We start from the raw sequence: 13,777 nt of genomic DNA on the forward strand, positions 1-13,777 counted from the left end.
TTTTTTGTATTGTTTTCTGTTTTCCTTTTATTTATTTTCTTTTCTGTTTTTATTTATTTATAAACACTTAGGCATTTTATAAAATTGTGAACCTTACACCATAATTATCTTTGTAATATTTGGCAACTACCGAACATTTTTGTTTTAATTTTTTTTTGAAAACTTTTATTGTTTTCTTTTATTTAAATTTTGAATTTGTTTCGGTTCTGATCTATCGAGAGTTTATTACAGTAACCGTGGTGACGTGGCATCATTAGCGGGGAATCACTGCAGCTTAATTATCCGGGCGTCACAGGGCCCTAGTGGCATCATAGAGTGAGAGACTTTTTATCCCACGCCATAGTCCAGGCGATACCACATAGAAGGATTTCGACGCTTAACGCTCGAATCTCCACCATCACAACTCATCGAGTCTCCCTGACTCACCGAGTTCCTCTCCCGACATTCTAATCTCTTGTATTCTCCATATATACAAGAAAAGAGCAAGGCAAGAAGTAGGGGTTTTACCCTCATCGGGGGTATGAACCTAGATAAAATTGTGTGTCTCTGTGACCGGTCTCCTGATGTGACATCCCCTCGATTACAAATTCCACATACTCCCCCTTGTCACTGTTAGGATTGATGAAAAGTCCCTCGACACAATGGCCGACTGGTGGTGCGCCATCAATCCCGGGAAAGGAATTAGTATCCTAGGATTCCTCCATGATGAGATCCTAGAGAATTTTGGGCGCTAGGTTCTTTTGAATCGAGAATTTTGGGCGCTAGGTTTCTTGGGAATGGGATAAGAAAATGAGAATTCGGTGCGGTTATGCACTTGCCACATCAGCCAATCGATATTTGACAAGTTAGCCAAAACCAAAACCGTCTATCTATAGGATATGAAACCACTCAGGGGTTTGACTAATCTGGTTTTGACACGTTTATTTGGTGTAAGTTATATTTTTTTAAGGCAATGGTGTAAACTATATGGTTTTTGGTCTATTGAGATGGATCTGAGGCTGAAAAGGGAAATACCCCTTGGTTCCTGGGTGTATATACACCCATGAATTGATTTTTTTAAATAATGATAAAGAAATTAAAAAAAGGCCAGAAGTTTTTTTAGAACAAACTTACCTTTCTTTTGCACTAGTATGTAGTTTTCCGTCAACTAAAACCCAACTTTGACTTCATGGCGAAAAAAACAAAAATTCGGTTAAAATAGTGTGAATAGTGTCTTGTATATAGCAATAGTTTCTGTTTTTTGCCCAGAAGTCAGCTGGGTTTTGGTTTACGAAAAATTGCATATGGTGTAAAAGAAAGCCAAGTTTATTTCAAAAGTACTTCTAAACTTTTTGACTTTTCTTATACAGTAATTATTATTTTTTCAATTCCTTTTTTTTGAGTGGTAATTCCTGGGTGTATATGCACCCAGGAACCAAACGTCCGCAGTCCTGGCATTATTACATGGGCTTTATGGGATGGTCACTAAGCCACGGAATTATTAATCCCTCAAAAAGAAACTAAGCCACAGAATAAGCCCAACCCAATAGCGAACAGGCCCATGGGCAAAGTACCAGCCGGAGATATCCTTTGCATCGACGTAGCAGTCGCTCCCACACCGCTCCAGAGGTCGCCGCCGCCGCCGCCGCCGCAGCCTCCCCGCCGTCGGCCGCTACGAGAACTCCAGGTACACTGGCGCCCTTAAGCATTGTGTCACCGAACCCTCTCCCTGAGTCCCGCGGGTACTCTCCACCTCGAGTTCCTCTCTCCTCTTCCCCCCTCCATCTACTGGATCGTTGTGGCGTGATCCTACCGGAATGGTTGGAAACCTAGAGGTTGATCCGACTGATCTCGCCAGGTTTGATCCGGCGACCGAGCTCCGAGCAACTACACCTCCCCCCAGCGACGGCGACGGCGACAGCCGCGTCTCCCTTCTCCTCCTCTGCCTACTCTCTACGCCGACGCGCTCACGGCCATCTCTCACCAACGAGCTTGCTGCCCCCAGACCTGCGAAGGCTAGCCGAGTCTCCTCCTGCTTGGCTGGTTTCTTGATGCCCTCCCCGCTGCCGGGGATGGGAGCATCTTGTCCCCACTGACTGCATTTCTTCCTCAGCAATGCCCATGTTTAGTTGACCATCACCCTGTTAAGCAGCCACGAGTGAGGCCGTGCCACCACTGCACCCCCTTCTCCATTTCCGTCTGGATGAACTTCGTGCATAGATGTATCTTTGCTAAACCTTGGCAGGGTAGGTAGGCCACCATACATCATTACATCCCATTTAGCAAGCTTTGATGGTTCCGGAGTCGGGTTCAACAAATTATGTTCAGAAGGCAACCGAGTTGTCCACAGATCTGTTGTAGCTGTTGTAGGTTCAGTTGCCAAATCCTCTTGATGGCAATTGATCTGCAGCTTTGCATCTTGGGGGACAACTTCTCAGAAAAACCATCACTAATCATGACACAAACTGGTTGCATCCAAACCCTTGTCAATGACCTAACTTTGTATGATAGCAATGTTTTTAAGGTGGCGTTATAAATATAAAGTTAGGCGGAGGGACTACAAATCAGTCGACTGATTTCTATCCAAGTCTCAGTCGGTGCCTCCATTGAATATCTTTTATGCTAGCTGCTTGTCAGGTTTAAATTGGCCTGTTAGGATGATGCGTCTAGCCTGTTTCTTTTTGTTTATTTGTTGGGCTGTTGTTAGAAATAGACCGTGCAAAGTGCAAAGAGGAAGCGTGTTGTCTTGTTTTTTCTCATTTTTTCTACTAGACTAGCATGTGTGTCCTCCACGCTCAGTGTCTTTCCCTATATCTTTTAGCATGTCATGATCAATGCACACTCTTAATTTCTCTCCATGTTTTTTTATTTTCCTCCATGATGTATGTCAAGGTTTGCTCATATAAGATTTGGTTATATGATAAACCATTTAATCTATGTGTCAAGATTGGTGCAAATTTATGTTGCATTTCCTTTTTCCGGTCGCAATATTGTTTATTTTTTTTCAAAATGGCTTGAGCCAATTCATTTTGGATTTCAAGGATAGTTTTCCTTTTGAATTTTATTTTTGTTGCTTCTTCTAAAATTATTACTTATTTCCATTCTTCTCATTCTTTTCTTGTTCTCTTTTCTCTCATAATTCTTTCTTTGAAGTATGTTTGTGTGTTTTTTCATTTTCATTTTTTATTTTATTAATTCTTAATTGTTCACATTTATTTTTTTCATTTTTAAAATCATACTATCAGCTACATGTATATCCATCCATATGTGACTGCATTGATTATTTGTTTAATATTTTTTGCCCGTGTTCCTTGTCGCGTTGATTATTTGTCTCAACTGCATTTTCATTTTATTTTTTGTTTTATTAAAAAATTAAACATTTTTGTAATTTTGTTTTAAATGTTTTTTATTCAAAATAGTTTTATTTTGAAATTTGTGGTTGCTCAATTGCACCCTACTGTAGTTGCATGTCTTCAATGCGACTGCAACTCGGTGGTGTTTTGTCAGGGGTGAGGGGCATAGTTTCATGTCTATCACTAAACATGCAACGACAAGCCGCCTCGATTACAACTATACGTCTTCAACCCGACTGTAACTATATGGTGTTTCATCAGGGGAGGGGGTAGTTGGTACGCAATTGCATGTCTACCACTAGGCATGCAACTATCTAATGTCTTGTCGGGATGGGGTAGTTGCATGTCTGTCAATATCCCTATTTTTTGTTATTTTATGCGCTCAAGAGATGGCGTATGAAGTATGCTTGAACCGTTGCAACCATAAGAGTAAGTGTAACGGTTTTGGCATCTACGTATGGGAGTTTAAAAATGCAGCGCTAACTCAGCAAATCTATTTTTTATTTTTTATCTTTTTATTTTATTTTTAAGTTATTTGTCATGATATAGTTTTTACTTTTTTGTGTGTCTTCAACAAAATAGGTTGTAAAATGTAACAAAAATGGTCGTTCCAACAACGGTAAAGGGAGAGAATCTCACATTTTGAGGCCAGTTCAAGATCGTATAGTGCAAAGTGAGGGTCCTCAACAAAGTGCAATATATGGAAGATGGTGGAGAAGCTTTGTTGCAGACAACAATCTGAGGAAGGGTCACCTGGTGTTCTTCGGTGGTGGGCGGTGAGAAATGGTGAAGTTGTCTGTCTGATACTAGGCATGCAACTGCAAGTGTCGCCCTCGACTGCAACTAACTTTGTTTTATCGGAGGACGGCTAGAGAGACACGCAGTTGCATGTCTAACACTAGGCATGCAACTGCAATTCGAGTGCAATTGCATGTCTAATCAAATGAATGCAACTAACATTTGTTTTAGATGAGCGACGGGAGAGGGGGCAGTTGCATATCTGAGACTAGGCATGCAACTGCAAGTGTCGCGCTTGACTGCAATTGCAGGTCCCCCAACATGATTGCAACTGGACCTTTGTTTGGTCGAAGGGGGCGGGCCAGTTGCATGTCCGACACTAGGAATGCAACAGCAAGTGTCGCACCCGACCGCGACTGCATGTCTTGTAACCCGGCCACAACTGGACTTTTTTGTTCTGTCGAAGGGGGCGTCGCTAGAGGGGGCGGGCCAGTTGCAAGCCCGACAACAGCCCCGCAATTGCAAGTGCCACACCCGACCACAACTGCAATGTCCCCAACATGGTTGCAACTGGGCCTTTATTTTGTCGGAGGGGGCGGCGGGAGAGGGGGGCAGTTGCATGTCCGACACTAGGCATGCAACTGTAAGTGTCGCACTGACCGCAACTACATGTCTTCTAGCCCTACCGCCACTGAGCTTTTTTGTTTTGTCGAAAGGGGCGCCGGTAGAGGGGGCGGGCCAGTTGCAAACCCGACAACATCCCCGCAACTGCAAGAGCCACACCCGCCCGCAACTGCATGTCCCCCAACATGGTTGCAATTGGACCTTTGTTTTCTCGAAGGCGGCGGCGAGAGAGGGGGCGGGCCAGTTGCATGTCCGACACTAGGAATGCAACTGCAAGTGTCGCACCTGACCGCAACTACATGTCTTGTAACCCGACCACAACTGGACTTTTTTATTCTGTCGGAGGGGGCGGGCCAGTTGCAAGCCCGACAACAGCCCCGCAACTACAAGCGCCGCAACCGACCGCAACTACATGTCTTGTAACCCGACCACAACTGGACTTTTTTATTCTGTCGGAGGGGGCGGGCCAGTTGCAAGCCCGACAACAGCCCCGCAACTACAAGCGCCGCAACCGACCGCAACTACATGTTCCCCAACATGGTTGCAACTAGACCTTTGTTTTGTCGGAGGGGCGGCGGGAGAGGGGGCGGGCCAGTTGCATGTCTGACACTAGGCATGCAACTGCAGCTGTCGCACTTGAGTGCAACTACATGTCTTGTAACCCGATTGCAACTGGACTTTTTTGTTCTGTCGAGGGGGCGGGCCAGTTGCAAGCCCGACAACAGCCCCGCAACTGCAAGGGTCGCACCGGACCACAACTGCATGTCCCCCAACATTGGTTGCAAATGGAACTTTGTTTTGTCGGAGGGGGCATCGGGAGAGGGGGCGGGCCAATTGCATGTCAGACACTAGGAATGCAACTTCAAGTGTGGATCCTAGCTGCAAGTGCATTCTTTCAACACGACTGCAACTTAGTGGCGTTTTGCCAAATTTTTATGAAAAAACTATTGCACGCCATATCTCAACTCTAACTACATGGTGTAACATGACCCACAACAAGGGATACAAGTACCAGCAACTAGCTGCTCCCTACACCTTCATTATCTTTTCAAATACACATTGAATATTTTAAAAATACATTTTTATATTTTAAAAATATATGGTGAATATTTTTAAATCTTTTTCAATATTTTTATAATTACACAACTATTTTATCAATACACGATGGACATTTTTGAAATGTACAAACACTTTTTCTGAAGTATAACGACGAATGCAAAAATGTGCTTCCTTTTTTCGGTGAACATGCAACTAAAAATGAGATATAATAAAAACATTGAACAAACAACAGGAAAAATTAGAAAACCCAGGACATAGAACGGAAATCTAGACACCACGCAAAAAAAGAGAACAAAAATGATAGACATGTGCACATTAGTCGGACGCATATAGTTGCTTATCTGTCGATCACAGGCAACTAAACTGTCTTCTTATTTTCATTTTGTTTGTTTTGCTATTTATTTTCTTTGTTACATTAAAGATTTCTTTATCATTTAAAAACAAAAATAATATTTTTAAAAATGATAAATAAAGGAAAAAAATAACTAACAACAACAACAACAACAAAGCCTTTAGTCCCAAACAAGTTGGGGTAGGCTAGAGGTGAAACCCATAAGATCTCGCAACCAACTCATGGCTCTGACACATGGATAGCAAGCTTCCACGCACCCCTGTCCATAGCTAGCTCTTTGGTGATACTCCAATCCTTCAGGTCTTTCTTAACAGACTCCTCCCATGTCAAATTCGGTCTACCCCGCCCTCTCTTGACATTCTCCGCATGCTTTAGCCGTCCACTATGCACCGGAGCTTCTGGAGGCCTGCGCTGAATATGCCCAAACCATCTCAGACGATGTTGGACAAGCTTCTCTTCAATTGGTGCTACCCCAACTCTATCTCGTATATCATCATTCCGGACTCGATCCTTCCTCGTGTGGCCACACATCCATCTCAACATACGCATCTCCGCCACACCTAACTGTTGAACATGTCGCCTTTTAGTCGGCCAACACTCAGCGCCATACAACATTGCGGGTCGAACCGCCGTCCTGTAGAACTTGCCTTTTAGCTTTTGTGGCACTCTCTTGTCACAGAGAATGCCAGAAGCTTGGCGCCACTTCATCCATCCGGCTTTGATTTGATGGTTCACATCTTCATCAATACCCCCATCCTCCTGCAGCATTGACCCCAAATACCGAAAGGTGTCCTTCTGAGGTACCACCTGGCCATCAAGGCTAACCTCCTCCTCACACCTAGTAGTACTGAAACCGCACATCATGTACTCGGTTTTAGTTCTACTAAGCCTAAACCCTTTCGATTCCAAGGTTTGTCTGCATAACTCTAACTTCCTATTTACCCCCGTCCGACTATCGTCAACTAGCACCACATCATCCGCAAAGAGCATACACCATGGGATATCTCCTTGTATATCCCTTGTGACCTCATCCATCACCAATGCAAAAAGATAAGGGCTCAAAGCTGACCCCTGATGCAGTCCTATCTTAATCGGGAAGTCATCAGTGTCGACATCACTTGTTCGAACACTTGTCACAACATTATCGTACATGTCCTTGATGAGGGTAATGTACTTTGCTGGGACTTTGTGTTTCTCCAAGGCCCACCACATGACATTCCGCGGTATCTTATCATAGGCCTTCTCCAAGTCAATGAACACCATATGCAAGTCCTTCTTTTGCTCCCTATATCTCTCCATAAGTTGTCGTGCCAAGAAAATGGCTTCCATGGTCGACCTCCCAGGCATGAAACCAAACTGATTTTTGGTCACGCTTGTCATTCTTCTTAAGCGGTGCTCAATGACTCTCTCCCATAGCTTCATTGTATGGCTCATCAGCTTAATTCCACGGTAATTAGTACAACTCTGAACATCCCCCTTGTTCTTGAAGATTGGTACTAATATACTCCGTCTCCATTCTTCTGGCATCTTGTTTGCCCAAAAAATGAGGTTGAAAAGCTTGGTTAGCCATACTATCGCTATGTCCCCGAGACCTTTCCACACCTCAATGGGGATACAATCAGGGCCCATCGCCTTGCCTCCTTTCATCCTTTTTAAAGCCTCCTTGACCTCAGACTCCTGGATTCGCCGCACAAAACGCATGCTGGTCTCATCAAAGGAGTCGTCCAGTTCAATGGTAGAACTCTCATTCTCCCCATTGGACAGCTTGTCGAAGTACTCCCGCCATCTATGCTTAATCTCCTCGTCCTTCACCAAGAGTTGGCCTGCTCCGTCCTTGATGCATTTGACTTGGCCAATATCCCTCGTCTTCCTCTCTGGATCTTGGCCATCTTATAGATGTCCCTTTCACCTTCCTTCGTGCCTAACCGTTGGTAGAGGTCCTCATATGCCCGACCCCTTGCTTCACCAACAGCTCGCTTTGCGGCCTTCTTCGCCATCTTGTACTTCTCTATGTTGTCTGCACTCCTATCCAGGTATAGGCGTTTGAAGCAATCTTTCTTCTCTTTAATCGCCTTCTGGACATCATCATTCCACCACCAGGTATCCTTATCTTCGCTTCTCCTTCCTCTGGACACTCCAAGCTCCTCCGAGGCCACCTTACGAATGCAAGTCGCCATCTTCGTCCACACATTGTTCGCATCTCCTCCTTCCTCCCAAGGGCCCTCCTTAGTGACCCTCTCCTTGAACGCTAGAGCTACCTCCCCCTTGAGTTTCCACCACTTCGTTCTAGCGACTTTGGCACGCTTATCCCGCTGGACACGAATCCGAAAGCGGAAGTCAGCAACCACCAGCTTATGCTGGGGTACAACACTCTCTCCAGGTATCACCTTACAGTCTAGGCACGCACGCCTATCTTCTCTTCTCGAGAGGATGAAATCAATCTGGCTAGAGTGTTGGCCACTACTAAAAGTCACCAGATGTGATTCTCTCTTTCTAAAGAGGGTGTTAGCTACAATCATGTTGTAGGCTAGAGCAAAGCTTAAGGCATCTTCTCCTTCTTGATTCCTGATGCCATAGCCAAAGCCCCCGTGCGCCCCTTCAAAACCTGTGTTAGATGTACCCACGTGGCCATTGAGGTCTCCTCCTATGAAGAGCTTCTCACCAATCGGTACACTCCTAACCATGTCTTCCAGGCCTTCCCAGAACTCCCTCTTGGTGTTCTCATTGTGGCCTACTTGCGGGGCATACGTGCTGATAACATTGAGAACCAAGTCCTCAACTACCAGCTTGACCAGGATAATCCGGTCCCCACGTCTCTTGACGTCTACCACTCCATACTTGAGGCTCTTGTTGATCAAGATGCCTACACCATTTCTGTTTGCAGCCGTCCCTGTGTACCACAGCTTGAAGCCGGTATTCTCCACCTCCTTCGCCTTCTGTCCTCTCCATTTGGTTTCTTGGACGCAAAGGATATCAACACCTCTCCTCACCGCTGCATCAACTAGCTCCCGAAGCTTCCCTGTCAGAGACCCTACGTTCCAGCTACCTAAGCGAATCCTCCTAGGCTCGGCTAGCTTCCTTACTCTTCGCACTCGTCGAGTCAAATGCGAAGACACTTGCCCATTTTCCACTACATCCGGGCGCCGATGTAGCGCGCCACTAAGGATGCGACGACCCGATCCTCGCTCACTTGCCACCGTATCCGGATCAAGATACAGCGCGCCACCTTGGGGGTGACGGCCCGGCCCTTGCCCATTTTCCACCACACCCGGGTTCCGATGTAGCGCGTCGCTGAGAGGGTTACGCCCCAACGAAAATCTTTTGGGTTTCATCTTCATAAGAGTGGCTGAGTTTTTACGTTGGCTCGCCAAGCCTATCACAACCCTCCTCCTTTACCCGGGCTTGGGACCGGCTATGTTGAGACAACATAGGCGGAGTTAAAGGAAAAAATAACTAGATGAAAAGAAAAGAAGGAACAGAGCATTAGCAACGCTAGTGTAAAAAAATACGAACTACATTGTGCTGTATAGCAATACACCTAATGGGACAATGTTCTAGCGATCCAGTAAAAAGCATAAATAAAAAAGGAAAAAAACAATACAGCCCAACACAGGCCAACGCAGGCCAACAGGGAATGCGAACTCCAGCCAAGCGAACAGAAATTAACGTGCGACTGGTTTAGAGATGACGTCAGTCGACTTAGATTTCGCAAAGTCTAAGTCGACTTAGACTTCGCAAGCAAAGTCTAAGTCGACTGAGACCTAGACAAACCCAAAGTTAGGTTGTAAGCGTTATAATGTTATGAAGGGGGTCGGTCGCCATAAAATGCGTTACGCCATAAAAACATTGCTTGTCGTATATTACTGATTCCTGAAACAGTCAGAGCAAGTTGCTGCATCTATGTGCACTGAATTGCTTTCCTCAAACAGCCAGCCCATTTAGCAAGCTTTGATGGCTCCGCATTCTAGTTCAACAGAGTTGTCCACAGATCTGTTTTACATGTGTAGGTTCAGTTTCCAAACCCTCTTTCTTGATGGCAATTGATCTGCAGCTCTGCATCTTGGGGGTCAACTTCTGAGAAAACCATTGCTAATCATGGCACAAACTGGTTGCATCCAAACCCTTGTCATATTTTACTGATTCCTGAAACAGCTAGAGCCAATTGCTGCATCTATGTGCACTGAATTGCTTTCCTCAAACAGCTAGAGCAAATTACTTCATCTATGTGCATCGAATTGCTATATATTCCGATTTTATCCTAGAGTTATTTATACATGTAGCACAATGATATAAACTCTAATGCATTTACATGATTCAATTGCCACTTGCTTTGTGTGTGTGGGCACTGCAGTCTGCCTGTAACTTAGCCCCTGGAGCCACTGAGCCTAGTACTCCCAGTTCCTTAGGATTTAACATGAGTAGTCTGCATCATACCATGGATACATAATAATATGTGAAGTTTGATCACAGCTTTCTCACAGAGTAGAGGTTATACCAGTTCCTGTTTTTCCCCAGCATTAGTTCTTGCCAAGTAGAAGTTCTCGCCAATTAGGTCTCTTTCTTTTTTTATTATGCCTTTATTTTCCTGACACTGTCTTGCTTGTGTGACTTTATGTTTCTTCTCCCTCTGGATATACTGAAGAATTTAACAGTGTACTGCAATTAGTTGTCCAAACATTATGTTTTGTTTTGATCATTTTCCCAATATTTCTGATAACTTTCTGCCTGGAATTTCCCCCTTCCCACTTGTTGCCCAAATAACAACAGGGATTTCCCCTGGTTGAGGAGATCTCCCCCATGGTGGGAGAGGGTTCTCCTCCCTGATAACCAAAGAAGCCCCAAATAACCCACCCTCTCTTTTTGATTCTCCATGAAATGACTGGATCAGTAGTTCATAATTACTGGTGAATTTGCAGTGTCCACAGTTTAGTAGAAATTGCTTGTAAAAGAAAGGCATCTTCTTGAATGGGTGTTCACAAGGCCTTGTAGTTTTGCTCTTTGCCTCTTGGGTAGCAGCCCAAGGCCCAAATGATTTTATAGATGTTGTGCTATATTGGTCAATGAAGGGGCAATTCAGGCCCGTTTACTGTTTGGATGGTCCTTGCTTTGGGAAGCTGGTACTTTCATGCAGTCTCTTACTGCTTGGACCATGGTCCTTGGTGTGATTGTAAGGTTGTATCACATTTTTGGATATGGTTTTGTTCCCTTTGTTTCTTTTTAGTTGTTGATATATAGCTTTTCTGTGCATATTGGTATTTTTTATCAATACTCTTTTCTGTTGTAGTATGTTGTACTGGTGTGTGTGCCTTAAACCTTTTTGTAATGAAAACATTGTCTGGCTTGTTGTTCCTTAATTGCTGTAGGCGAATAATAAATGTTTGAGATTTACATGTTTAAGTAACCGACTTTGTTGATTGACCATTTCAGAGTAAAGGAAAATGCCTTCACTTCAGAAAGCTTTACCTCCAGAACTTGCCGACAATGCGCTTAGAGTAAGGATCCTATCACACCTTTCTAATAGACAAATTACCCCCATCATGACCTGCACATGGTGATGGTAATGAGTAGTAAGTTCTGAAATTTCATTTCTGTAGTCAGGGTAGCTCTATCAGTTAAGTCTACCCTTTTAGCTTCAGCTTTTGCAAATCATGTCTAGTACTCTCGTGCACCTAGTTCTTCATCATCATCAAAATTGGTCACACAAAATAATAAATAGATGATGGCATTTGAGGAGAAAATGTTATCGGTACTTATAAGCTCTTTTTGTTATGCTGTAGTTATACCGCGAATGCTTAAGGAGGGCTAAGTTCATCGGTAGTCAGGTAAGCATACTTTCGTTTGAACTATCTTATTATCTTGAAGTACATAATATTTCTTAGCACACACAGCTTGCTCTGTTCTCCTCAAGTATCTTTAACCCGAGAGTGTTCCAGGAGAAACAGTCTGGTCGCTCCATCATCAGTTCATGTGTCACTTAAGCATCTGTACATAGATTTTGAATTACTTCACCTTGTTTTTTTTTTCAATGAAAACTGCTCCAAAGAATCAACGTTCTTTGGCGGCATAACATGTATAAGAGGGCTTATTATTTTCAGGCCCTTTATACTGATGTTCGTAAAATACATTGCACCTGGAATATGCAAATTGTGTTTTTTCATTTACAAGATGGAGAACCAGATCTACAGTAGAATAAAAGGCCATCACAAATTAGAACTAATAAGTCCTATTTTCCTTTGAGTTATGGCATATTTGTGTAACTTTATGAAGGTGCATGTTTGACTGAGTTGTATTTTATGACCCAGCAACATAACACAGGGCTTCTTGTTTCCATGGTGAGGCAACAGTTCAAGAAAAACATGCATGAAACTGATCCAGAGAAGATACAGAAAATGAAGGATGAGTAAGTTACTGCTCCGTGGACACCTTCAATTTTTGGCTGACTTACCTTTTTATTCTCGTTGGAACATACATCATGAAATTATATCTTGCTATGCAGTGCGGCACGGGGCCTTATCAATCACATAATATATGAATCCGAGAAGATGACAGGACGTAAATTCTCAGGTTAAGAAAGTTGAAAGTAGACTTTCGGCAATATGCTGTACGAGTTGAACAGCGACTTGATCCTATGGCTGTTGAATTATTTTTCTCCTCCGACACAAGGACCATCTAATGCTTTTCTTTGTTGTTGACTTAATAAAGCAGTGTTTTTTCATCAGTTGCATTTTACTGTGCTTCTGGATGTAATTGACCCACACATGCCAAGCGTTAGCTGTTTTGTTAAGGTGTAAATCTTCAGCAATTTTAAGTGCTCCAATCTGTGTTTAAACGGCTGCGTTGCTTGAATTTTCTTCTTCTCGTGATGTATTGAGGCAGTTTCAACATGTTCACTGGTTCCATTTCCATGGAGCTGAATCGGTCACAAGTTTGCAAAACCGGAAATATTCCTTGCAGTCTTTTTTCTCTGTTTTTTTAGACGATTAAATCACTTGAAGTTTCCAAGGCTTGTTGTGGATCTCACTGGATTGTCAGCAGTATTAAACAGTCTGCACAACTAAAGAGCTCATGGCTATGAAATGCCAGATTATAACACCAAAGATTGCCGTTGCCTTCAGTTTATTCTCTCGTGAAACTGTTTTTAGGTGAGCCTGAAGAGTGCACTCTTACCAAGTTCTACTGATACCATCGGTCTTTCTCAGTAAAAAGCAAGAGAATCACTCTTACCAAGAGGCTTGACTTACTGGAGTAACAGAATGCATCCCAATTATTCATGGTCACATCTGTAGATCCTGGATGATGCATCTGCCCCTCTGCACCTAACATGCATGGATATGATATCTCAGCTTTCAGCTGAAGCAGCTACCACTCTATGGGTTGTATTTTGTCACATTGCTCTCTGGAATCCGGAAAAGCGCGACAAAACGGATGGCGTTGCGTCAAAGAGATGAGAGGGGTGTAGGAAAGGAACTGATGAGGATGATGAGTTCAGTGATCTGGGGCCAGTTCTGGAATTCCCTGCACTGCAGGGTGTGAAACACTACTTACTGTCTGCAGGTCAAATGATGGGGAAGCAAACACCCATGCCTGACAAAAGATTGTCATCCAGACATCACCAATGGGCCTCAAGGATGGATATCCATCAGCCTTCTTCTTCCGCCATGCCGACGAACTC

The 13,777-nt window shown here is 43.8% G+C and overlaps 1 protein-coding gene across 1 annotated transcript; it reads left to right on the forward strand.

Annotated features, from left to right (window-relative positions):
* The first annotated feature begins 1,507 nt into the window (after nucleotides 1-1,507).
* On the forward strand, nucleotides 1,508-12,934 carry LOC125508121 (uncharacterized). Its single transcript, XM_048672718.2, has 5 exons — nucleotides 1,508-1,666; nucleotides 11,533-11,597; nucleotides 11,883-11,927; nucleotides 12,408-12,505; nucleotides 12,602-12,934. Exons 2-5 carry the CDS (start codon nucleotides 11,544-11,546, stop codon nucleotides 12,672-12,674), a joined length of 270 nt encoding a protein of 89 aa, XP_048528675.1. The 5' UTR covers nucleotides 1,508-1,666; nucleotides 11,533-11,543; the 3' UTR covers nucleotides 12,675-12,934.
* Nucleotides 12,935-13,777: the final 843 nt, after the last annotated feature.

The sequence above is a fragment of the Triticum urartu genome, chromosome 5A, assembly GCF_056163025.1.
Source record: "Triticum urartu cultivar PI428250 chromosome 5A, HENAU_Tu73, whole genome shotgun sequence".
Classification (NCBI taxonomy): domain Eukaryota; kingdom Viridiplantae; phylum Streptophyta; class Magnoliopsida; order Poales; family Poaceae; genus Triticum; species Triticum urartu.

Excerpts from the sequence above, each read along its gene's own strand:
- LOC125508121 (XM_048672718.2), top strand. The coding sequence starts at position 11,544 with ATGCCTTCACTTCAGAAAGCTTTACCTCCAGAACTTGCCGACAATGCG. Across the intron at positions 11,928-12,407 it reads CTAAGTTCATCGGTAGTCAG|CAACATAACACAGGGCTTCT; the intron begins GTAAGCATACTT and ends TTTATGACCCAG. Across the intron at positions 12,506-12,601 it reads ATACAGAAAATGAAGGATGA|TGCGGCACGGGGCCTTATCA; the intron begins GTAAGTTACTGC and ends CTTGCTATGCAG.